At 34.3% G+C, this 27538-nt stretch overlaps 1 protein-coding gene across 1 annotated transcript in view; it reads right to left on the bottom strand.

Annotated features, from left to right (window-relative positions):
- The window catches only part of SGCZ (sarcoglycan zeta), a 461347-nt gene that overhangs the window by 17713 nt on the left and 416096 nt on the right, over positions 1–27538 (bottom strand). The window contains exons 5-6 of the mRNA XM_077848954.1: positions 13791–13863; positions 1879–2002 (exon numbers count right to left, since the gene is read on the bottom strand). Of these exons, the coding sequence (XP_077705080.1) occupies positions 1879–2002; positions 13791–13863 (197 nt within the window). The remainder of the gene's footprint in view (positions 1–1878; positions 2003–13790; positions 13864–27538) is intronic.

Below are 27538 nucleotides of genomic sequence, written 5' to 3'. Positions count from 1 at the left end.
GCATAAATAGGAACAGAACAGAGATTAATAACCACCAATATTTATTATGGGGTGATTCATTATGAATAATTTGAATGAAATGATTAGCATGATAAAAGCAACTCTTTAAAAAGGATGCAAGATACTTAAAGATTTCCATCTTGCTGTGGTAGACAAAGTATTATATTCTGTAATTGTAGCAGAAAGAAATCTTGAAAGGTAATAAGGATATACTTTTACAATATTATGAAGTATATTTCTAGATCATTAAGTGTCAATATCCAATAATATGCTAATATGGTCCTGCCAGTAATTTTGTTTATAAAAAAGAAGCAAAATATGTAATTAAAATTCATCTTGAATCAACAACTGAAATAGTGGCATAAAGGTAAGAAAGGAACATCTTCCTTCGATTCTATTGATTTCTCCCTTCATCTTTACATCTGAAGAGGCATAAAATGCTCCAGAGCATCTTTCTCAAGTTATTCTTCTGATCTTTTTCTTCTCAACTTGACCTTTATAAGATCATAATAAGATTTAAAAAGCACGAGAAGGAAGAAAATACTAAGGGACTTAATTGGTAGAAACAACAATACAATGGATTTAGACTTTCAAGGACTTTGGGAATCATAGCAAAAATATACACAACATATACTGTGTATAAGGATTTGAAATAATTAAAATTAAAAACAAGCAAGCAAAAGAGAAACTATCAAGATGTCCAGGCAGACTTGAAAAAAAAAAACAAAAAACAAATGAGAATCCTAAAAATGAACAATGTAATTATTAAAATTATTTAAGATTTTATTTATTTGAGATAAGAGAGAGAGGGACCCACCTGAGAGCTGGGGTAGGGAGGAGCAGAGAGAGAGGGAGAAGGAGACTGAGCTACTGAGCATGGAGGCCAATGTGGGGTTTGATCCCAGGACCCTGAGATCATGACCTGAGCCCAAGGTAGACATTTAACCAACTAAGCCACTCAGGCACCTCTAATTATTGAACTTAAAAGCTCAACAAAGGTATTAGATAAGAAATTAGATACTGAAAAGGAACCTGGGCATGTAGATCTGAATAAACAGAATGAGAAATAGAAACTAAGAAGGAGAGACTAAGAGCTCTGGCAGGTAAGGAGATGGAAACAGAGTTTCTTCAGAGTTGCAGAAAAGGGCCATAGAGGAAATGGGGAGCAGGAATATGAGAAAACCCAATGCTGAGGAATTTCCAGAGTTGATAAAAATGTCATTCTGCTGGCACAACCATGACTAGCAGCAGATAAGGTACATGAAATGAATGTGTGCCTATGGCATTCCAGTGGAAGACTGGCAGATGGAAGACAGGGTTCTTTACAGCAGGCACTGAGGGAAAGCAATGCTCTTTAAAGGAATGACAACGGACTCACAGGAGATTCTTGGAGGAAGTAAAGTAACATGGGAGAAAAATGTTAACATGTATCTATCTCCTTATCTAGGGAATAACAATTGGGCTAAATGGTAAAATAACTTTTGTTTCATTTTTCTTTTAGAAGAAATATAGGAACTATTTCTACAGAAAAAAAAAAAAAAGTACTTTTGGAAGACCCAAAAAGAAACTAAAAAAAAACAAAGACTGCCTTCACTCTTGATATTATCTTGATGTTTATTATGTTTATCTGCCAATTCTGAAACTACAGGAATTTAGATGCCCCACTTAAAATTAACTTATTGAATGGGTATCTTTCTGTAGAAAATAAATGGAGCTTTGTTTTAGGAATATAACATCAGGTTTACCAAATTTCATATTCAGGACATATTATATTTCCATAATTTAAGTTCTCTCATGACGCAGTCCTTTATGTGTCACTGCATATAATTTGAGAAGCACTCTAGCAGTAAAGGTCCAGTCTCTGCCCTGGGAACTCACCTCCCCTTCTGTAGACTGTAGATGGAGCTCCTTCCTGCAGGTGGCCTTGAAGTCTCCTGCAGCAGCGCTCACCTGGACCCCTCGTGGAGCCTCCATTATCAAGGACCTGGTGGGTGATTCAAGCCTAAGAGCAAAACAAAAGACTCTTTCATAGTAAAAAGATAAACAAATTATGATGGACTAAAAGATAACATTAGTAACTACAACAAACAGGTAAGCATAAATAAAAATCCTTGCCATTTCAAAGAAAGCCAAAATGAGTTTTAGAATGATTGCCTTATCTATTTTTTGGCTCTTTATGAAATTGTTCATTTGCTAACATCAATTATTTACTCTCATTTGTTTAATGATTTAATAACAGTTTCTTATGCGGTTTCCTTTCACAACACACTTGAAAAGTAGGTCGTGATAAGTATACTTGCTTACATCTTTTATATATTTTCAAAATTAATGATTGAGTTTTAATAAATAAATTTCTACCAACTTAGCATGTAACTATCCCTCAATAAAGAGGCTTGCAAAGAGATAAGTTTAATGAAAATCATTAATATTGTGAACTTTTAAGCATTCCACAGTCAAAATTTTGTAGACCTGAAAATTTTCAAAGTACTCATTAAACTTTTAGAAATTAATTAAATGAAGAAATAAGCCATTTCCTACATCAGCCAACCTCTACTGGCCCAGGAAAATGTCCACAGAATGAATGACATTAGACTGAGAGAGAATAAGTAAACGAGAGATGATACATCAGTTCAAGTATGATTAAAGATTGCATAAATTATGAGGGGGTAAAAAACACAACTGTTTTATTTATTTATTTATTTATTTATTTATTTATTTATTTATTTCAAGATTGTATTTATTTATTCATGAGAGACACAGAGAGAAAGGGAGAGGCAGAGACACAGGCAGAGAGAGAAGCAGGCTCCATGCAGGGAGTCGATCCCGGGTCTCCAGGACCACATTTTGGGCCGAAGGCTGCACTAAACCGCTGAGCCACCCGGGCTACCCAACACAACTGTTTTAGATAGTTGTGCCTGCAAAAAAGCTAGCTGGCAATTTCAAAATTATCTTCAATTATAAAACTAGAGAAAAGGGCAATGAAGGCAGAACATGGAAACTAGAATACAGTGGTAAAAAGCACAAGTGTGAGAAGAGGAAACATTCCCAAGTTGGTCTTTTTGGATGAATGTTCTGTTCTGGGACAGCAATTGTGCATGTTTCCCCTGACCAGACAGCTTTAGGACAAGAGTCCCCTCAGTTCACATTCACCATCATCCAGAACAACTCATTTCTTCTGAGGGAACTGATCCAGAGAGTTGTTTTGCAGGGAAAACCGCATCAAATAGTTTGTTCTCTGAAGATCAGCTCTTTCTCAATGGTGAAGTTGAACTTAAAGACTTTCAAGTGACGTTGAGACTCAGCATTTAGAAGAAGTAAATTCGACATTTTCAATTTTTTTTTTCACTCACCAAAGTAACTTTGAAACTTTCATCTCTATGGGCCTCTTGGACATCTTTATAAAATCCCTGGATGGATCGGATTTTGAATATATATATATATATATATATATATAGATTTTGAATATATATAGAATATATATATAAATATATATTTTTAAAGAAATGTTTGTTTTTTTAGAAAAAACAAAATCATGTTTTCACACAGCATTTGAAAACTTGAAAATAAAAAATTTTTTTTCACTCATAATCCTCATACTTTCCACATAGAATCTAAATTTCTATTAAACTGTGTATTTTATAATTGATTTCTCCTAATACATCCCCAAATATACACCATTCTCCACTACGATTTTCATTGGTTAATTATCCATAACATTAAATGTAATTATATAAGATTGGATATGATGAACAATTCAAATAGAAGTCAGGTACTCAATTAAAATGAATTAATATTCTAAAACAGAATGTGAATCTAACATTCAAACAAACACAACTCAGTTAATTTATAAGTGGGAGAAAAAGCCCCCGGACTTTATCAAATAATTGATATGGTTTAGTTTGTTTCCAAGGATAGGGGTTGAAGTTCCTGCTCATATATTTGATAATAAGATACTCATATTAAATGTGTACATGTTTTTGTATTATATTCCTACGCTGTTTGACATTTGGTACTAGAACACTAAAATATATTTAGTCTTTCTGGGCTTTTGAGTTTTTCCGTTCTCATTTTTATTATTTAATCAGAAAATATAATATTCATCTTCATTTTAGACTTCAGGTAGCCATCTCCAGCATAGCCACAGAGTACAGTGGTTTGCTACCACTGACTTAGAGGATCTCTATTCAACGAGGCAGGAAAGACCTAGAGATGGGTTCAGGAAAGTTAGCCAGTAGCAGTAAGACTCAGTTTCTGCATCTCTAAATTGAAAATTACAGCATTTCCTTTGGGGCCATAAGAGATATCTTAGGAGAAGTAAGGGACATAAATATGTAGTGGGGCAGTACTGTGAGATATTGATGGAATTCCCTTTCCTATCACATTTCCTAGAAGTTCTGCTGTTCACTAAATAGTATCTTTTGCCATAAACAGTGGAAGATGGAGCAGAGAAGTTGATAAAGATCTTTCAAGTTTCCTAATCTTATAGAACTTTGAACTGAAAAATACCTAGCTGTGGAATGTGTTGAAAGTGATTCAGCACATGAGCAAAAACATCAAAAGAAAAGTAGCCAGTGAGAGCTTGTGCTCTATTTCCACCTGTTGGAGCACTGTTTTCTTGATTCACAGAATAAAGAAGATTTGGTTGGGGAATGAACAGAATTGGTTTCAAATTGTTCTCTGTGTTGTGCTACCTGAGGCCAAGCCCTATGATGTATGGCCTTTATTCTTTATGGGTTAGAAGTCTGAAGAGAGTAATCTCAGGATGACTGAGGACAAGAGACCAAAGATTCTACACCAAGAGAGAAGTGGTGACCTGTGGTGAAGAATGTGTAAGCAGAGGGAAGAATGAGAACCTCTTGGCAAATGTCAGCTTGGGTCATGAGGCTCCTAATGACCAAATGTCACCCCAAAAGCTTTGGCACAGTGTAAACCCCTTGGTACAGTGATGCAACCCCAGAGACAAAGAAGAGAATTGAATAGACTGAGGCTGAATTTCTGATATCAGTGCATTAAAGGCCAAATATGTAAATACAGTTTCATTTCTGTGCAGATGATCTGCTGGCCTAAGACAATGTATACCTGACACATCACACATATATAATTATATATATATATACACATATATATATACACATATATACTTATATATAATATATACCTATATACTTAATAATTTACATATATGTAAAATTGATCAAAGAATACACAAAACATTCAAAAAGTGGTAGCAATTTTATAGTGTTGCTAAATCAGGTTATGAAGTGATTAAGACTTTGAATTAAACAGGTTTCAACTGTATGCTTTGTTAATCTTGATAAAACTAAGTGTGGTAATCATCAAAATATATATAAATCTTATTCCCAAATTATAAGTTCAATTAATCCTCAACAAAGCAGGAAAAACTATCCAATGGGAAAAAGTCATTTCAACTCATCCTATACTTAAAACTTTGCATGGATTATCTCACAATCATTCCACTAACACTGAGAAATGCATACTCTATCCATATTTTACTTAGGAAGTAGTTGAATCTTAGTGTAGTTATTTGTTTAGGATTAACTAGCTTGTATCTCATATCCAAAACCACCTTGAAAAAGAACAGCAATGTTGAACTTAAAAACTTTGAAGCACTTTAAGCATTTTAAGCAGAGCTATAATAATGAAGACAGTTGCCAGCCTGGCATAACAAATAACAAATAGAACAATAAAATAACAGAGACTCTAGAAATAAACTCTAACAAGTATGGTCATCCGGTGTTTGACAAACGCAGTAAAGTGACCCAATGAGAAAAAGTAGTCTTTTCAACAGTGCTGGAATAACTGATCTCTATATGGACAAAAAGAACTTCAGTCTATACCACCCACTGTTATAAAAAATAAAAGCTAAAACATAAGGCTTTTGTTATTTTGATTATTTTTTAAAGGTGTATTTATTTTAGAGAAAAAAGAGAGAGAGAACTTGTAATGGGGGGGGGGGGGGCGGCCCAGAGGGAGAGAATCCTCAAGCCTACTCCCTGCTGAGCTGAGAGCCTAACCCAAACCTCAAATCCACCACCCTGAAATCATGACCAGACCGAAACCAAGAGTTAGATGCTTAACCCACTAAGCCACTCAGGCACCTCTAAAATGTAAGGCTTTTTGTTTATTTATTTTTAAATATTTTATTTATTTATTCATGAGAGACAGAGAGAGTAAGGCAGAGAGAAAAGCAGGCTCCCTGAGGGGAACCCGATGTGGGACTTGATCCCAGGTCTCCAGGATCCTGCCCTGAGCCAAAGGCAGATGCTCAACCGCTGAGCCACTCTAGGTGTCCCATTGTAAGGTTTTTTAAAGGAAAATATCTTTGTGATGCGGGAATAGACCAAACTTTCTTAGGCTACAAAAAGGAGTAAAAAGGGACGCCTGGGTGGCTCAGCGGTGATCCCGGAGTACCAGGATCCAGTCCCACATCGTGCTCCCTGCATGGAGCCTGCTTCTCTCTCTGCCTATTTCTCTGTCTCTCATGAATCAATCAATCAATCAATCAATCAATACATAAATAAATAAAACTGTTTTTACAAAAGGAATAACACAAATATTTTAAAACATAAATTAGATGTCTTCAAGATGAAAAGCTGCTTTTCAAAATCCATCAATAAAATGAATATACCCATAGACTGGGAAATAATATCCACAAAATACAGATGTTATAAAGGACTGCTGTCAGGGTATATAAATAATCCTCTAGTTCAAAGATAAAAATACAAAAAACACAGTTAAGATATGGACAAACGATTTGAACAAACACTTCACTATATATATGGTTGTTCTATATGTACATGAAAAAATCATTAATGTCATTACTAATCAAGTAACGGCAAATTAAAAACATGAAATGCCACTAAGCATCCACCAGAATGGCTCAAGTTAATAAGAATGCTAACACTGAATATTGGGGAAATGTGCACTACTGAAATTCTCATTCATTTTTACAGAAAATGATATAATCACTTTGGAAAGCTCTGACATTTTCATATAAAACCTAATACATGCTGGCTATATCCCAAGTGTCTATCAATTAGGAAAATGCATAAATAAAATATTGTATGTTCATGTAATGGAATACTAATCAACAGTAAAGCAGAAAGAACTATTGATACAGACAACAGCACAGATGGATCTTAAAAACATCTTGTGGAGTGAAAGAAATCTTGCAAAGAAGAGTACATATTGTAGATTAATTTATAATTAGTACTAAATCAATCTAACCTAATCCAGGGTGAAAAAGGGTGAGAGAAAATGTTGCTTCTTGTGGGTAGTGATGGGGATTTTCTGGGAAGGGCATAAGAGAACTCTCTGGGTTATGATGTGTGTTGTTCTTTAAAGAATTTATTTATTTATTTGAGAGAGAGAGAGTGTGTGTGCAGGGGGAGGAGCAGAGGAAGAAGGACAAGCAGACTCCGGACTGAGTGGAGAGTCAGATGTGGGGCTCCATCTCATGACCCTGAGATCATGACCTGAGCTGAAATCAACCTTTAACCAAGCAATCCAATTCTTAATCAACCACCAATCAACCAATTGGACATTTAACTAAGTGAGCCACTCAGGTGCCCTGATGATAATGTTTTATATCGTGGTAGAAATTTGGGTTACACAGGTATATGAATTTGTCAAAACTCTGGAAATGTGCACTTAATTTTTGTGAATGTCATTGTATGATTTTTTTTTAAAAGAAAAGAAACTGTAAGTAATCTTGAATAGTAGTTAGTGATATGCATGCCAAAGTGAATAGGCAACGTGTATAGATTTATACAATGTATGTTCAAATGCATAAAAAATAAGATATACTGGCAGATGGCTAGTGGAATGTGTACCTATGTGATTAAAGGGGGACAACAAGGACAACAATAATGAAGCAATCTAGCTGGGGGTATGTAGATGGTCATTATGAGATGCTTCAACACTAAGCATGTTTGAGAATTTTCATAAAATGTTGGGAAAGAAAGTATGGTCTCATATCTTATAGGAATATCCGTTTTACTCAATTTTGGTTAAAATATATAAAACATTATGCTATGTAGATCCAAATAGGAAAACCATTAACCGATGCTAATGTTCGACTGTCATTGACGATTAAAATTCAATAAAGTGTACTAATGAAATATAGGGATGCTTTTAAAATATTTTTAATTCGTAGGACGCTTGGATGGCTCAGTGGTTGAGCATCTGCCTTTGGCTCAGGGCGTGATCCTGGATCTCGAGATCGAGTTCCACATCGAGTTCCCTTCAGGGAGCCTGCTTTTGTCTCTGCCTGTATCTCTGCCTCTCTCTCTATGTCTGTCACGAATAAATAAATAAAATCTTTATATATATATATACATATATATGTATATATATATATATATTTAATTCCTGTTGCTAAATTGCCATGTTAATATAAATGATATATCACTCAATGTCTATTTTTTACAATTACTTTCTGGAGAGGGATATCTATTATTTACTTTACCTAAAAATTCAAAAATTTGAGATATTCTTGGATAAAAGTGAATTCCTATCTACTTCCATATCATGAAAATTCTAATATTTAAAAAAATAATGAACATATGTAATAAAATCCCAACAAGAATCTCAATAGAGTCTCTTGAAGCTTAAAACATTATGTTAAACTAGTTTGGGGAGAAAAGCACATGTGACGCTTATTATATTTTTAATTTGAAGTTAAAGTGGCAAATTTTCTTTTTAAAATTGGAACATAATACGATATTATTTTAATTAAAAGTGAGATTGAAATTAAAAATAGAAACTCATCAATGGTGGGTGCCTGGGTGGCTCAGTCGGTTAAACATCTGCCTTGGGCTCAGGTTGTGATCTTGGGGTCCTGGGATCAATCCCCACGTTTGGCTCCCTGCTCAGCAGAGAGTCTGCTTCTCCCTCTGACCCTCCCCAGTGTCATGCTGTCTCTCTCTCTCTTTCTCTCTCTATCAAATAAATAAATAAAATCTTAAAAAAAAGAAATTCATCATGGAACACAATATAATTTAAAGCATCAAAAGTATTTATGAGAAATTAGTTTATGAGAAATATGGCAATCATTTTAGGTGGAAAATCCTAGGTTATTTAATAAAGATGCTTAATAATTGACTCTCTATACTGAAGACAATAACATTAGATCCTTCATATTCTGCAAGAATAATTTCCAGTTTTACCTATTCAGAATATAAAAACTAATAAATCACAGACTATAATTTTCAATGGAAAATTAGAAAAAAATTCAGAATAATTTTTCATTTTATTTATTCAAAACATTAAACTAAAAAATCACCAAGTGTACAGAATAATAAATCACAGACTAATTTTCAATGGAAAATTAGAAGAAAATTCAGAACATAATTTCTCATTTATTCAAAACATAAAACTAAGAAATAAATTACCAAGTGTACAAAACCAATAAGAGAAAATTAGAAGAACATACAAGAAATATTCAGATACAAAAAAGAAAATTTCTGAAACAAGATGGAAACCCCCAAAATCATAAAGAAAAAGAATTGGTAAAGTTTAGTAAATCTTAGTTTGCATCAATTTTCTCTAGATATTCTGGACTCCTCAAATAAGCCTAGAATCCCTTTCGAAGTCCTGGACTTAGTCATTCTGGAGCTCAAACATTCCAGAATACTCTGGAACTCAAATTAGACTAAACCTGTATTCTCTTCTAGAACCTTCTAATAAGCAGACTCTTGGCAACACAGGCTCAACAATGAAATGATGCCCTGCTTCCCTCCTATATAGAAATTCTCAAGCCTCCCCTGAGGAGGGCTTAAAACATAGTAGAGATTTTTAATTTATTTTATTATATAACATTCTCTAAAAGGGACTGTTGAAAAATGAAACCCATGTTTATTTGCAAAGCTTTTGAATTCTGATGTGATTAGTCACTAGAATTAGTTAAGTATGATTGTGTTCATTTTGAAAGCATTCTAGCAATCATAGCAACAGATTTCAGACTAGTTCTTATAGTGGAAACTGTAAGAGATTCTAGCAGAGAAAAGGAGTAATGTTGAACTCAAGTCACCCTGCCACCTGTTTTTTCCAAGATGTTCTATTTTTACTGTATTTACATACCAAAGATGCAACAAGATTTTGTTTTTAAGGTGTTATGAGATTCTCAATTTGAAAATGAGTGCCCTAGGTTTCTAGAAGAATCCTCAATATTCTGAGAAAGGATTTCAGACTCCTTTTAAAATAAGCTGTGAGACACAACCACTTCACGGAAACTTAAGCAGAACTTAAGCATCATGTATTTCACTCTTCATAAATATTTAACATGGCATCAGACATTTAGTGGGGATCCAAATTATTTTTTATTTCAATGATGGAATGAATGGAAAATTGGACAGAAAAATGTTTTACAGGAAAAAAAGACCAATGCAAACTGTGACCTGAATATACAGGCAATTTTAAGGTCTTAGCACTTCGAGCTGCAGTGAGTTTTCTTCAGCTGCAAATCCGTTGTTTCTGTTGCCTTAATTTTTACTGTTTTCTGCCTACTTGCACCTTCCATTATGGTTTCTCCCTTCAAGTTAGATCAAACAAATTTCTAGATCAATTGTTGCTCTGTGTTCCCAAGATTACACGCTAAGACAAGCTTCTCATAATGATCACTTGCTATTAACTCTAAATAAATATATAAATACAGACATAGCATGAAAGAGTAAAGAGGGAGAGGAAAGAGGCAGAGACGAGAAAAGGTGGGGAAAGGAAGAAAATACCGTTTTACTATTTTTTTTCAGCAAATTTATCTTAGCCTTTCATTGACAAAACTTGTCAGTGCAAAATCTTTAACTACCTTATACATGGCGGTGGCTTTTCCTTGAACACAATCACCATGTAAATGAGAGCTATGTGTTTTCAGTGATTAATTTGGAGCCTGCAAAACTTAACATTTCAGTTTAAAATTATATTCATACAAGAATGAGCATGATGAAAAGATACCAGTTACATCATTAAATATTAATTCATTTTACTGAAATGAATCTGAGTCTGGATTCTTTTTTTTTTTTTTTTTTCCCTTGGAACAGTTAATGAAACTCAGATCCAAACAATGTTTGGGCAATATATAATGGGTTTCATCAGTCTTCACCATAGAGTGCAGAATCTCTTTTGAACTGTAATAATTTAGCTATATTTTAATTTAAGAAATAAAAATGGAAGAATGTTCATACCTGGGCTCTTCTGGAAAAATATACTGTTCTGTTGTTACTGACTATTCAATATACTTTTTTTCACGTTTCTAATACATAGGTACCTACTAAAAAACAATGTCACTTTATATAAAATATCCTAGAAAATCTACATGTGTAGGTTTAAAGTGCATGTGGAAACTAGCATAGAATTTGGCCAAATATTAAGGACTCATCAAACATGTGTTAAATACGTAAATTGTAGAAATCTACTTCCTGTCCACTCCAAAATATTACCTATATTCTTTAATAAAACTTTTGGAATGTACCTGTCTAAAGTCTTTTATTTTCAACAAAAACAAAATTAAAGACAACACAGCTACTTACTCCCCAAATTACCATTTGATTTACCTGGCCAACCAATCTCACCTTGTTAATTAGAATTAGGTGTCGACTAAGAGTACTTCTTACTGGCCTGAAAGGAGAATTGTCAGCAGGACTCATAAAAATCTTCTCAGACATTCTCCTTTTAATCTTCTTGTACACAAATGAATAATTGAACACCCCCATCATTACTGTGGTTTGCTTCTGTTTCAGCTTTCGAATTATATCAGTAACACTCATCTTGGGGGTTGCTAATTTGCTTTTAGCACTAGCAGATAAGCTTAGCTTAGTGCAATATTTAAATAATTGATGAATAATTAGAAAATAAAAGCTCTAAACACTATATACTAATTATAATTGAATTCACATTCACACTTATGAATTTTGAGACATGTCAGCAAGGTAATTAAAGTAAAGTTCTTATTTCTCTTTTGGCGATAGATTTTCATAATGAAAATCATTCAATGAGTATATAGTTACTAAAATGTTAGAAGTAAAAAGAAGTTTCTTTTAGAATGGTGTAATTTAAACAATTTTTTTATTGAATGAATCACTAAGCTCGGGCATGTGTACTAAAACAGTTCAAAAACCATTGGAGTCAACATTGGCCACATGGGTCTTAATAACACAGTAACTGTGACCACACTTCTTACATTACATGCACTCAACATCCTTGTTATTGAGTTTTGCTATTTCAGTAATTCAAATGAACAAGTATGTATCAGGCACATTATATGTGAGATACATGTTGACTGCTATAGCAGTCTTTAAATAGTTTATACAAAGATAAACAAGGAACAATGTAGATCCTGGTCTATGGAGCATACAACCTTCCTAGATGGGGAGGGATAAAATAAATAATTACACAAAAATGTTGAATTCCTAACTGAGAAAAGAGCCATAAGTTAAAAGTATAACACACCATGAGATGCTATTTACATATACTCTTCAACCCTCCTAAATCCCTGGGGTTTGGGCATTGAGTAAAAAATTATTTCTGTCTCATAAAAAATGCCTTGAAGATGGCCACCTTCTTCTGTTATTGTTAACCAGACTATTTGGATGTCAAATGCTAAAATACTGAGAAACTGAGTTCCTTAGGAAATTTTATCACAGAACTATAAAGGTCTGAAAAATTTACTGTTGTGAAAGTACAGATTTTTTTTTAATTTAATTTTTTTCTCTATTATTCTATTTTCATTTGAACATTTTTTCCCCCACTCATCCAAACAGGAAGGACTAAACCTGATCTTTATGAAGTAATTTGGGTTTTGCTTTATATTTATATTGTATTTTCCAAGACAAATGCCATCTCCCAGGTTGATACTTTGATTCAGCTTTAAAAATGACTTTTAATATCTGATTTATTTTTTTATCATCATTAATGTTGTCTTTTTTAATCCTATAGAAATGTATTTTGGAATATAATTTACCTGCCAGATAGTAATTATATAAAGCATCTTTTTTTAATTGATGTATAAGATTCTATTAGTTTTAGATATATATGATTTGATGTACTGATATATTTTGGAATGAGGACCACAATAAATCATATAAAAGATCTTTGATCCCCAAACCTTAACTCACTTACTGAGTTAAGAACATTAATCAATCAGTTACAAGATTTTAATATTTCAACGTTTATTAACAGTTGCTGTAATTATCCTAGGACGAATTCTATAAAGTTGTCTCGCAATTTTCTGGGTAGTGAGGGCTGTTACATACAGCTCTGCCTCTTAGAAGCAGCGCGGTATCAGAAAGTAGTGTTTTCCATTGGAAATATTAGATTGAGGAATCCATCATAAGGCAATTGAGCTCTGCCTTTTTCTGATTACTGTTTACATTTGCTTTGTGTTTCCCTTAACATAACACTCCCTGACAATTTCTAGCTTTTTCCTACTTTCTGCCTCCTCTTTCTGCCTATGTGTGCCATGTGTTTCATTGCCTATCAGATCTTCTGGAATCTTGATTTTTATCAATCCTCTCTAAACCTCCTCTGTAACTGCCTTTTCCACACTCCTCCTGCCTGATATGTTTATTTTTATATTCATTTTATTAGAGGCAAAAATATATAGAAGGTTGGAATCATAACTCACATATTTGTGTTGAGGTGACATTCCCTGACAACAGGTTATATATATTCAAGTAACACAAATATGTAGCACATTTTCTATTTTACTTCTCTGTATATCAAGGGCAAATCAACGCTGATTGAACTCTGCCACAGATGGAAGAGCCAGAACTTACCTGAGATCTTGGGATGGTTCTGCTCTGATGTGAGGTGTTTCAACAGAGTGCCCAAATACTGCTCCTTCAGTGCCTGGACAGAACAGGAAGCCAGTAGTCAGTACAAGCAAGAGTGTGAATGAAAATATGGAGAGTGAGTTCCCTTGTAATATATCATTAATTCTTTAAAGACATAGGTCTTGTGGGGCATTTGGCATACACATAACACCCGCCTTTGATCAGAGAGATTATCCATGGCAACTTACTTTGACCTCTTTGGAACTAAAGCTCTATCTAAAACCATAAACTGCTCAAAATAATTTCATTAGAGTTTTCTTCATGTGAGGTCATACTTACCCAAAGAGGTCTTGCACTCCAACACTTTCCTCAGGCACTTGAATTATATTCTAACTACACTTTCATTTATTGACTCCATGTGATTTTCCAGATTCCCAGAGCCTTTCAATAATTTAACTGAGCTAAACAAAATGACCTTGCTTTTTAAAAATGCAAAAAAACATTTTTTGAAGATGATGATGATGACAAAAATCTTTTTTTTTTTCTTTTGAAATTTCACATAAACTTTTTAGATCATTCCCTTTGGAATGATTTTTTCTTTTGGCTTAATCTTCAAAAACATTTTGGTGTAGGAATGTCATGTCTGCTCCATTAATGGTCTCTACACCAGCTCATTAATACAAATTATACAAGATAATGCAAATAAAAAATATAAATTTTAAACCTAGAAGATAAAGCTGCTTATGCTTATTGTGAAGAACAATGGGAAATATATTGATTCAATAAGCAATAAAGAAATTTTCACTAGAAAATTAGAGCTAACACTTATATTCCTTAAAAATAAGTTGTTTTATAAGAAAATACACTAAAATCACCAATTTCTCTACATAAAACAGCAATGCAGACCTTGATCTTCAAGCAGAGAGGAAGACTTTTTTTTTTTTTTTCAAAGACTGTAACATGGTTTCATCTTTATTATGGTTCTAAGGATAAATTTATAAGGTTTTGCAGCAGTAAATGCCTAAGATTACAGATTTCAGTTTATAAGCTAAAAGCTATTGGCATTTGTTGACCTCTCACCAAGTTTTAGTAGTTGTTGATGTTTAGTTTTGTTTTTTTCTAAAGAGACTCTGTAGGGCGTATAATATATAGATAGATTATCGGAGCAATTATTTCTTTATGGAGTTTGCTCTTTTGATATTTTGTAAGATATTTTATTTCTGTGAGTGGAAAATTCTTAGAGATAGGTCTTTGAAAGTGAAGTAACAGTTTTAGATAAAACCCCAATTTTGTGATTGTGGCAGGGGTGACATTTGAAACATTTCAAGGTATAAATTTTCATATCTCAAGGAGAGATTGCGTTAGCATTTTAAAAGAAGATATAACTTCCAGAAAGAATAGTTATCCATGTATAAAGTTTAAAAATTAATTTCCACTATTCTGTGACTTTGAAAACTTCCCAGACAAGATAACAGAAATATAATTAAAGAGCAGTAGCAACACTTATTTTCAAACATGGAACGGCACATATGGTAACTTTGCATAGACTATATCAGTGAAAGTAAAAGGGGAATATTATCAAAGTTTTAATTTTCCAATGAGGATTAAAAACTGATAGAGGGGGGAATCCCTGGGTGGCTCAGCAGTTTAGCGCCTGCCTTCGGACCAGGGCTGATCCTGGAGTCTCAGCATCGAGTCCTGCATCGGGCTCCCTGCATGAGACCTACTTCTCCCTCTGCCTGTGTCTCTGTTTCTCTCTGTGTCTCTCATGAATAAATAAATAAAATCTCTAATATATATATATATATATATATATATACATATATATATATATATATATATAAAAACCTGATAGAGGTCTTAATTCTAAGTATCAGTATAGAAAATTTTTAATGATTAAAAAAAAAAACAACTTGAAGAAATAATCATATCTCCTAAGGGGATAACTTTAAGTCTTTTTTTTTAATTTTTTTTTTTTTTATTTATGATAGTCACACAGAGAGAGAGAGAGAGAGAGAGGCAGAGACATAGGCAGAGGGAGAAGCAGGCTCCATGCACCGGGAGCCCGACGTGGGATTCGATCCCGGGTCTCCAGGATCGCGCCCTGGGCCAAAGGCAGGCGCTAAACCGCTGCGCCACCCAGGGTTCCCCTAAGGGGATAACTTTAAAACTTGAATAAAATAACGTAAACGATTAACTAACTATAAACCTCCAGATAATGAAAAAAATTACTCTCATCCTCTCCATTGCAGTCCTAGAATGAGCCAAAGGGGTACTAATTAATAAGCAATAATGATCATCTTAAAAGGAAATCAGAAAGGGAAGATAAAATCTGTCTGAAGCAGGCATATACATACTCTCACAGTATAAAAAAATCAAAATTAAAATTCATATTACCTTCGAATTGGGAAATTTTACAAATGTCAGATGATTAGGAAGGTTGCCAGACTTTGCAATAAAAAATACAGGACACCAAATTAATTTTGAATTTCAGGAAATATGAAATAATTTTTAAAATAAGTATGAAATATTTTCAGGGGACATACTTATAGTAAAAATTATACGGTATTTATCTGAAATTCAAAGTTGAATCACTACATTGTATACCTGAAACTAATATACACTGTATGTTAACTAACTAGAATTTAAATAAAAATAAATAAAATGCTTATATTTTTAAAATAAATAAATTGTAACCTATTCTTTTTTTTTTAATTTAAAGATTTTATTTATTTATTCATGAGAGACACAGAGAAAGAGAGAGAGGCAGAGACACAGGCAGAGGGAGAAGCAGGCTCCATGCAGGGAGCCTGATGTGGGAATTGATCCCAGGACTCCAGGATTGGGCCCTGGGCCGAAGGCAGGCGCTCAACTGCTGAGCCAACCAGGGAACCCCTGTATGCTACTTTTTATGAATGCCTAACATAAAATACCATCACCATCAAAAATGAAAATATAACATTAAAATTAAATTTACATATCCTTCCTAATGTGGCTGTCTATATTGTAAAAAAATGCTTTACTCTAGGTGGTTTGCCATTTGCACCAGAACAGACAACACCAAAAAACCAAAACAAACCAAACCAAAAATACCTGGTGTTCTGAGGTTCTTCCTCAACTTTATAGAAACTATATATATATATATATTTTGTTAAAGGTAGCGTTTTTCTAGCCACTAGCTTCATAAATTCTATTGCAGTTACTTTCAGATATAGTTTTATGAGGTCATTGTCTTTGTATGGAGGACTTATGATCAGTAATACACACAGCAGCAAACCAAAGATATCTCTGCACTTTGAAATATTAGTTTTACATAAATTATCTTTTTTTCTCACATTTTTAATGTAAATAGATAATATACTGTTTATGCCTGCAAAATGAGGAAGCTGTAATCAGATAAGTTAAATACTTCACATTGTGAGCTAGAATCTTGGCCTTCAGGTTTTCTTTTCTTTTTTTTTTTTTTTAAGATTTTATTTATTTATTCATAAGAGACACACAGAGAGAGGGGAAGAGGGGGAAGAGATACAGGCAGAGGGAGAAGCAGGCACCCTGAAGGGAGCTGGATGCAGAACTTGATCCCAGAACCCTGACATCATGACCTGAACCAAAGGCAGACACTCAACTGCTAAGCCACCCAGGCTCCCCAGCCTTCAGGTTTTCCATGCACTTTGAAGTTAGCAGACAGTAGAAGACAACCTCACTCCTTCATTCTTACCTAAATGACTTGAGCAAGTTATTTAAACTGTCCAAACTTCAAATTCCGTATATATAAAGAAAGATAGGAATGCCAACCTTATAGGTTGGGTAAGGTTTTCTTAAATAGGATATAAATGTGCCTGGTTCAAGGTAAGAATTCAGTATTTCTTAATCCGCTCCCCCCCCGCGCCCGGCCCTGTCATTTTTCTTTATGAAAATCACCACAGAAGAGGTACACATTATGTTTGCTGGGTTAATGGCCCAACATGGGTTCACTCATTAATACATGACATCTTTCTTCCCAAAATGTCAGTTTCAAGTAACATCGTCTTATGCTGAATTCTGAAATCTGAAATTTAGACACTGTAAAGAGATTCTTAAATGTTAGATAGTAAATGCATTTTATTAATCAAGACTCTATTCAGTAATCAAGGAATTCTGTAATGCAGCTGCATAGGTACCAGATAAGATCAATCAATGCCTAAATAAGCTGAGAAAGAAGTTTCTTCTAAATAAAAAATTATGACCTGTATGATCTTCCTTTTAATTGTACTTTATCCTAATGTTTAAAAAGTCGTAGAAAAACGAAAACAAAAATGTAAGGATGGTTGCGATTTTTCTGTGTTTTACACTTATTAGCCCTCTGTGCAGGGTATCCTGGAAATTCATCATCCAAGTAACTGGAGTAGGTGAAACAGTCATTAACTCCACCAGAGTTTTAGCTTCCTTTTAAAAGTCAAAGGAAAAGTTACGGAAAGAATAGTATAGGATGCCATTCCTTAGAATATTTCTCTTCTTTCTTCTTCTTTCTTTTTTTAAAAGGCTTTATTTATTTTACAGGTAGAGAAAGAGAGACAGAGGGAAAGAGCATGGGCGGAAGAGAATAGTTCTCTTCTTCTTTTTTTTTTTTTTTTTAAAGACTACTTTTTTAGAGGTAGAGAAAGAGAGACAAAGAGACAGAGACAGGGAGAGAGCATGAGCAGGGGGAAAGGGACAAGCAGACTCCACACTGAGCTTAGAGCCTGACCTGGAGCTCGATCCCAGAACCCTGAGATCATGACCTGAACCTAAACCAGGAGTTGGACACTTAACTGACTGAGCTACCCAGGTGCCCCAAAATATTTCTCTTTTTAATGAGAAATCTCAGTCATTGTATTTAAAAGAATTCCAAGCTAGCAATTAGCTCTAAGAACTTAAGGGAGAGGAATCAGTGTCATGATAGTAGCACCACCTCCAATATCCAGTCCATGGGACTGTTAGGAGACTTAAATAATCAAAAACTTTATTAAACTTGAGACAGTACTTTAAATTCCTCCCCTGGAATAGGGCCGAAGTCCGGGGTGAATCCATCTATATCTCAGGGGTAAAAATATTCCTATTTATTCATTATCTTCAAGTTTGATCCTGTGCTATTCAATGCACACAATTTCTTTGGTTAATTACATCGAAAGGTTCTTTACACCTTGTGACTTTTTTTTTTTTTAATTGTATTTGAGATCAGGGCCTTTTTCACTCTATAGTGCCACTTCCTAGCACTTTTCTAGTGTAAGACAGGCATTCATTAATATGTCTCTCTGGAGTTGTGGGAAGTGACATGAAGAGCCTAGTAGCACCGCTGGCCTGGAGGAGACCCAGCTTCCCCAGGGGCCTCCGTATCAGCTGGCACAGGGCTTTGGAAGAGAAGGCTAAGGCCTAGTGTGGAATGTCTGCTGTTCTGGAGAGTCTGAGAAAAGAATAAAAGAGAAAAGCCAGAGGGAATGGGCGCAAAGGAATCAGGAAAGGCTGGGACAACTCACTCTGTGGGAAGGAGACCAGAGAGAAATAGAAACATTTAAATTCTATTTTTACATCATTTGTCTTGATGCTTGCCAAATGGGATCTCTGACTGCCTTCCATTTCTTAATAAAATCTACCATGATCATTTATATCTTTGAGGTTTTGATTTAGTATTATTATTATTATTTTGGAGAGGACAAAGAAGGGAATGAGTTTTACATCCAGATCAATACAGGACAGAAGAGATAACATGAAAGGAAATGAAGCCCATGAGGCCAAAGAGGTTAAGAGAACACAACCCTCCCTGCCCTCTGCCCTCAGTTTCTAGGAATATCAGGCAGCATTTTAAATTTCTACACCAGAAAAGGGATGAAGATGAGGGCAAATTCATATACCTCCTAAGCACCAGAAACTTCCAATTTATTCATTATTTTCAAATTTAAACCTATGCCACTGATTATTTCAGTCTTTGGAAGGCTTCATGTCTTGCCTTCTTTTACCTTTAGTTGCATCTCTTTCCCTCCAAATTGGTAAAGTCAAAGATGAGATGGGAAATAGTATCATTCTATTCCCAGATCTGCCTCTAATTTGTTTTGAGATCTTTAAACCCTCTAGTTGTCATTTGTAAAATTAGGCACCCAGGAGCTCCTGGATGGCTCAGTCAAACACTACTCTTGATTTCAGCTTAGGTCATGATCTTTGGGTGATGGGATTGAGCCCCACGTCACGTTCCATGCTCAGCGGAGTCTACTTACCTCTCTTTAGTACCTCCCCTCATGCTCTCTTTTAAATAAATAAATAAATAAATAAATAAATAAATAAATCTTTTAAAAAAGTAGGCATTGAATAATATGATATCTAAGGTACTTTCACTTTTTTTTTTTTAATTTTTTTTTTTATTTATTTATGATAGTCACAGAGAGAGAGAGAGGCAGAGACACAGGCAGAGGGAGAAGCAGGCTCCATGCACCGGGAGCCTGACGTGGGATTCGATCCTGGGTCTCCAGGATCGCGCCCTGGGCCAAAGGCAGGCGCCAAACCGCTGCGCCACCCAGGGATCCCGTACTTTCACTTTCTAATAGTCAGTTATATCATTTTTTTCCCCAAACATGTCAAAATGTGTATACTATATACCTCTTCTCGTTTCTCCTTAAATACAAGTGGAAATGAGTTTGTCCCTATGAATCAATAGAAAAAAATATTTTGGAGAAGAAAGGGAGCAATTATATTGGCAAAGTAAGTTATTAACTGTCATTTCTTCTACTCCATCAGAAAGAGTTTCCCTTAAAAAAAATGTCAACACATTTCAACATACATCTCCTACTTATGTTATTTTAATAATTTAAATGGTGTTCCTGCTTCCAGTTAACTCCATAAAATGCAACCTATACATGGCTAGATTAATCTTACCAAGCCTCCTGATATCTCACCTCTACAAAGAACTGTATTATTTTCTTAGGTACTGCTTCTGCCCAGCATACAAGACTTCTATAATCTGAGCCCATCCACCTGCTCAGACTTCTTTTCCTCTACTTATCTATGAAGTCTCTTTACTACTTTCCCACTTCTTAAGGTAAATGTAGTTTGTTCATCCTTTGAACATATTTAGGGTTTACTACTTGTCAGGCTCATTTAGAACCTATCATATTTATCCTAAAATTTTACATTTTAAATTATTTGTGTTACTTTCTATCTAGAATTAAAAAAAAAAAAAGACATACTCATACTCATACCCCACTGGCTTCTTATGCACAACATGGTGCCTTACATATGTGAAATAATAATTAATATTTCACATGTGTAAGACATTGTTGATCCTTATCAATGCTGATAAGGATCAATATTTCAAGGACCTTCCTTTGAAAGTTTTTTTTTTTTTTCTCTCCTGTTTTTAATGCTAGTTTGATGAATGGTACAATCATGTCCTAAACACTTGATTCAGAAACTGGGGAGTATACGGAGATGTACTTTCTTGTTCAACTTCCTTATTAGCTTATTTCTTTCTACAACTTCAACATCACTTTTATTTTCTTTCAATTATTCCTCCATACCACTGCCAGTTAATACTCTAGAATAAAGGTGAAGGATCCCTGGGTGGCTCAGTCAGTTAAGTGTCTGCCTTTCGCTCAGGTTATAATCCTGGGGTCCTGGGATTGAGCCTTTTGTGGGGTTCCCTGTTCAGCAGGAAGTCTGCTTCTCACTCTTTCTCTCCCTCTATGCCTCACGCCCCCAAATTCATTCTCTCTCATACTCTTTCTCAAATAAATAAATAAAAATCTTTACAAAAAAAAAAAAAAAAAGCTGACTGTAATTCTCACTTAAAATGCTTCCAGAATCCAATCATCTATAGAAGTCAAATCCAAATGCCTAAGTAGAATTTACCTCTTAGCAGCATTATGCATTTTACGCTTTAGTAACAATACAACTCTTGCAGATTTTGAAATATTTATGAACTGTCGTGAATACTACTTCTTCCCAGTATTCCCCCACCCTTCTCCCCTTCGATGGTAAAATCTACAAATTCTGTAGGATCTGATTCTATATTATTTTCTCAGTGAAACAAACATTATCTGTGTCCCTTCTGTTCTTCCTCCCTCTGCTCAGCTTCTCTAGCTCCTTGTGAAAATTATTAGTATAATATTTATCACATTGCTGTGCAATTTACTTTGAACTCTTACCCAATTAGTTAGGAGTTCTTTGAACTCAAGGACTTTGTCTTAATTAGTTTTGTACACCCTGCACTGATCTTAGATTATGATATATAGTTGAGGTCAGTAAATGAAAGGAAGAATGAGAAGGAAAGAGTGAGAAAGCATGAATACATTAAAATTATTCTATTTATAATTTATGTGTAAAACATGGGAACTTGCTGTTTCTTAACATATTTCTTTGTTTAATACTTCAATACAAATTGGGTTATTAATACCCTGAGGTGATGATCTGAATTTATTGAAACTGTTACTATGAGCCTAGCCAAAGTTAATTATTCTGCTGAAACAGGGAAATAGTATTGTTAAATTGTCTTTCTGATGGAAACAACAACAACAAAAAAACACCATGTTGTTCATTTGAGATGGGAGAATAAGCTGCCAAGATTTCTGAAAATATATTATTTCAAAATCTGTTTTACTTTTCAGTCAGCATCTTTTATAATTTAAAAAATATCTCAAGGCATTTATTCCCAGATGCTAAATCGTGTCCTCTCTTCCATTTCTGAAGGTTTTCAAAAGATAAAAAGAGATAATGGAAAAGATACTTAATCAGATGGAAAATGCATTAGAATAAAACTATTTTCTTCAAGATGAAGTATATTTCAAAAATATTTGATTTGTCACCAATAAAAAAAAAGACTTAAATATATCAAGACTAGAAATAATGCAGACAGCCTTCTTCATATTTTATAACCTTCAAGTAGTTTGTATTTTACTAGCACTTATTTCTCTGATTATTTAGGGGAGAAAACCTCTTCATTTGTTAATTCTTTCTATTGCTTTCAATGAAGCAAAAATAATTGAAATTTTAAAGCATGTATGAAGAAAACAGAATGGAAAAGAAAATAAATTATGTTCATATTGAATGAATATGTAGTTTGATGAAAATTACATCTAGGAGAGAGGGTACAAAAATAACCCCTCTTTCAAGTTCCCACCTCCAAAAAAATATTAGAATCATTAAGAAGAGCTTTTCTCATTCACTCTGAGAATATACATGTTCAGGAAATAATAAGTCATTTTAAGATCTATAATTACAGAGGTTGTCATTTTGTCCTTTACTTACATAAACTAAAGGAATGAGAAGCAATACTAAGGCTTTTAGAAAAATTCTTTTAGCAAATCCTAAATCAAAAGATGTCACCAAGAACATATCTTTAGTAGACATAATAATCATAAATTCGATTGCTATGAATTTATTAAGAGGCAGAAATGTTTGAATCAACTTATCACTACATTGCAAAGATTCTAATAGAAATTAAAATGTAAAACTATTAAATAACTTGATAACAAATGAGGTACCTAAATTGTTTTTGCCACTTTTTTGTAAAAAATAAATCATAAAAGATTAGTTCATGGTAAGATTTAGAAAATTAATAAAGCCATATCTTTAAGTGAATTATTTTTACGCACATTTAAATACATTTTTGGAAGCATGGAAATACCTAATCTAATAGTATATTTTGTTTTGAGGTTTGTACATATTACCTAACATGCAGATAGTATATCTAATACTAGTTTTGCCTCTTTAAGATCATGTTCATTCTTATGCATGCATGTTTTCTGTGTAACCCTCTCCTTTAGAAACTCAATCATCGTTCAATCCATACGCAATTTAAGCTTTTCGGATCCTTGAGGAAATTCACTTATCTAAAAATCTTCTGTCAGTTGCAAGATAAACTCAGGTTTCTTTGTGAAAGAAAAGTGAATACTTAATTCTGCCTTTTTGTCATATTTTATTCCTCAAGTTCTTTACCCCTATTTAGATTACTCTCTGGAGGCAAGATGGGATGTCTGCTGCTGTGAGTCCCAGGCAGGAAGACTGTTTCCTACTGGCACTATGTGCATTATCTGGTGGAATGCACAAGGACAGGGACTCATCATCTCAGCAGAACTTTTATTTCTTAATTGTCTCCCCCTCAAGATTTTTGATACATTGACATCAAATGCATACATTTCTATTGCTTTTAATGGAAAATAAAAACCAGTAGGGAAGTTGTCTAAAACAGGCAGTACTGTTTGTCTTCAGTGGCTTCAGATATTCATTCCATTGTTTATGGATTTATCTTAATCTTCTACTATCTCTTTTTTATTAAAAAAAAAAAAGAAACCAACAACAACGGAAAACAAAACTCTAACCTTGTATATTCAAAAGATGCTAATTCTGTAAATGGCTTTATGACCCTGAACTACATGTTTAATCTGTACAAACTGATATATCAACAAAGCTAGGACGTTTAACATCTTATCAAATTAGACATAATTTGAGCTTTCCTTCTTATCTCAAGATACTAAATGACTGGGGTGCCTGGGTGGTTCAGTCAGTGAAGCATCTGCCTTGGGCTCAGGTCATGATCTCAGGGTCCCGAAGTTGAGCCCCCCACTCAGTGAAGAGTTTGCTTCTCCTTCTTACCCTCCCTCTGCTCCTGCTCTATCTCTCAAATAAATAAAATCTTTAACAATATGTCTAAATTACCCTAAAACATTTAGTTACCTATGATTTTCACAATGTCTCTGTTGATGTGGACACAGAATCTGGAATGTTTGTACAGACAAGTTGCCTTGATATTTATGTCCCTACTCATTTAGTAGTAACTTAGTTTTATAAAAATTCAGGTGAAAAATGAAAGTCTCAAAAGCCTATCCTATAATAACAGGAGAGTATGGCATACACAGATAGAGCCCAAATGGGAGAGAGCTAGGTACACAGACATCAGAAAGCACTTGTTAATGCCAAAATAAATTTCCTTCATCCTTTTATTTCTATGAGGTTTTATTTTAATTTTTTTTTTACATTTTGTTGTTTCAGATTGCTCCTGTGAATTTTATGTTATCACCCATTATGTAATTTGTTGTGTGCCAATAGGTAAACAAAGAAAGCTCCACTTATTTGGGTTTTATTTTTTACCCAGAAGAGGATTGGTAGCATTACTTTTAATTAATGTAAAGGATATCAGAACCTGTTTCCCTCTATAACAAGATTTTTACCATGAACACTCATCATATTTCCAGCTGGGATTGCCATGAACGCCTTTGCATAATCTTTAAATGAATTACAAGTAGAGTAAACCATTAGAGTTTTATGCAAATCATAACCAGTCTGAGCATCCACAGTTCATAGAGAAGTCCCAGGAATCTTCAAAATTCTGGAACTATTATGTCACCCTGTATTTTATGTGCCTGGTTTGTGTGCCACACCAAGTAGCTTTAAAGAAGTTGGCCCTCTGAGCTATAAAATAATGCTTTCATAGAGTTTAGCACTAGATCCTTTTATATGAATGGTTCTGTGCTGGTAAATTGGGGGTAATGTACAACAGGATAATCTAGATATCTGATTTTATATATTAAAGATTTACTTATTTATTTTAGAGAGAGAAAGACAGCACCTGTATAAGTTGGGGGAGGGGCAGAGGGAGAGAGAGTGGGGGGGGAAGAATCTTCAAGTAGACTCCCTTCTTTTTTTTAATACTTATTTTTTTTAATTTTTATTTATTTATGATAGTCACAGAGAGAGAGAGAGAGAGAGACAGAGAGACAGAGACACAGGCAGAGGGAGAAGCAGGCTCCGTGCACCGGGAGCCCGATGTGGGACTCGATTCCGGGTCTCCAGGATCGCGCCCTGGGCCAAAGACAGGTGCCAAACCGCTGCGCCACCCAGGGATCCCAAGTAAACTCCCTTCTGAGCATAGAGCCTGACTCAGAGCTCAATCCCACAACTCTGCAATCATGACCTGAGCAGAATTCAAGAGCCTGCCTTTTCACTGATTGAGCCATTGAGGTGTCCCTGTGATTTTACATTTCTGGAATATTGTGATATATTCACCAAATATCTCTCCATGGACCTGTCAAGCAGAGATGCAATATTTTCAATACAAAGTTTTCCTTTTTTCTTAGAAAGTATAACTTGTGGCACAAATACACATATCTGTGCGTGTGTGTGTGTGAATGTAGGTTATAGCATCTTACTGAGGAGCATTAGACCCAGATGTTTTAGTTTGAGTCCTGACAATATTCTCCAAATAAAATTCCAATTTAATAGCAACTTTTTCAGAAAATTGGAAGAGAAAACATGATGCCTTAATATATGAAGGGAATCTTCACTACCAAACACAGACAAGAACTACATAAGACAGAAAATGTAAAGATTCATATTTGTTCATGGGTGTAGATACCAAGATCCTAAAGAAAGTACTATGCTGAAACCAACAGTAAAGTAAGAAATATCAGGATCATTTCTTTAGTATTTATTGTAATTTTTGTTTAACAGCAGAAAATTAATCAATAAAATTCTTCATAGTGATTTATTACTGGGGAACATTATATAATCATATCAAAAGATACAGACCTACCATTCAAAAAGTTCAACATTCTTCCATGATTAACAATAACAACAACCATAATAACAATAACAATAACAATAACTGACTTTTAGAAAAATAGGAATGGAGGTGAACTTTCTCCCATAGGCTAGAGTCATCTACAATAAAACCATAGTAACCTCAAACTTACTGGTGACATATTAAAATATTTCACCTACAAGCAACAGTGGTACAAAGGTGTGATGTGGTTTTAATTTTTTTAAAAAGATTTTATCTATTTATTCATGAGAGACACAGAGAGAGAGAGAGAGAGAGGTAGAGACATGGGCAGAGGGAGAAGCAGGCTCTCTGCAGGAGCCTGATGTGGGACTCAATTCCTGACCCTGGGATCATGCCCTGAGTCAAAGGCAGACGCTCAACCACTAAGCCACCAAGCCATTCCTGGTTTTACTTTTTGTCTAGAATAACCACTTCAATTCAATTCCCTACTCTAGTTCTTGTACTACCACTTGGTAGGAAGGGAAGGAAAAATGCAGATAAATTAAAAGCATATAGCTTGAGGAAAAAGTAACAAAATCTTATGCTTCATATAAAGTATGGTTTTCTACACAGAAAACCTAAAAGAACCTACAGATAATTTAATAAAATTAGTAAGAGAATTATTCTGACTTAAAATTTAATAAAAGTCCTGGAAACCCTTTATAAAATGAATTATTAAATTTAGTCAAAGGATATTAAAGCAATTTTAAGTATAAGAATATAATGTGATCATAAATAAGAAGATATGAACCTAAAGTTGTTAATTTTCCCCAAAACCTTGAACAGATTTAATGCAATCTCAGATCATCAATGATATTTTCATGGAATTTGCCAAGCTGATCTGAAACCTATCTAGAAGGATATGGGAAAACAAGAAAAATAAGGCAATTCTGAACACCCTCCCCCATTCAATTAGGCAGATTTTCCCTACTAGATAACACAACATACATAGAGTTCAGTGTGGCTGTAGGAGACAGAGAGAGAGAGAGAGAGAGAACGGATAAAAGAAGGCCCTAGAAACAAACCAGTACACTTACATCTGTATAGAAAGTTAATTTATGATAATCATTATTAAGTGGGGAAACAAGTGGCTAGTCAATAAATGATGCTAGGATAATTGTTTACACATATGGGAAGATCAAATTGTATTTATCACTGTCTGCAAAAATACATTTCAGCTGGACTACAAATGTGATGGGCAAAGTTA

The sequence above is a fragment of the Canis aureus genome, chromosome 15 (genome assembly GCF_053574225.1).
Source record: "Canis aureus isolate CA01 chromosome 15, VMU_Caureus_v.1.0, whole genome shotgun sequence".
In the NCBI taxonomy this organism is placed as follows: Eukaryota; Metazoa; Chordata; class Mammalia; order Carnivora; family Canidae; genus Canis; species Canis aureus.
Note: the sequence above shows the minus strand (reverse complement) of the source record. Positions and strands in the feature narration are given on the sequence as shown.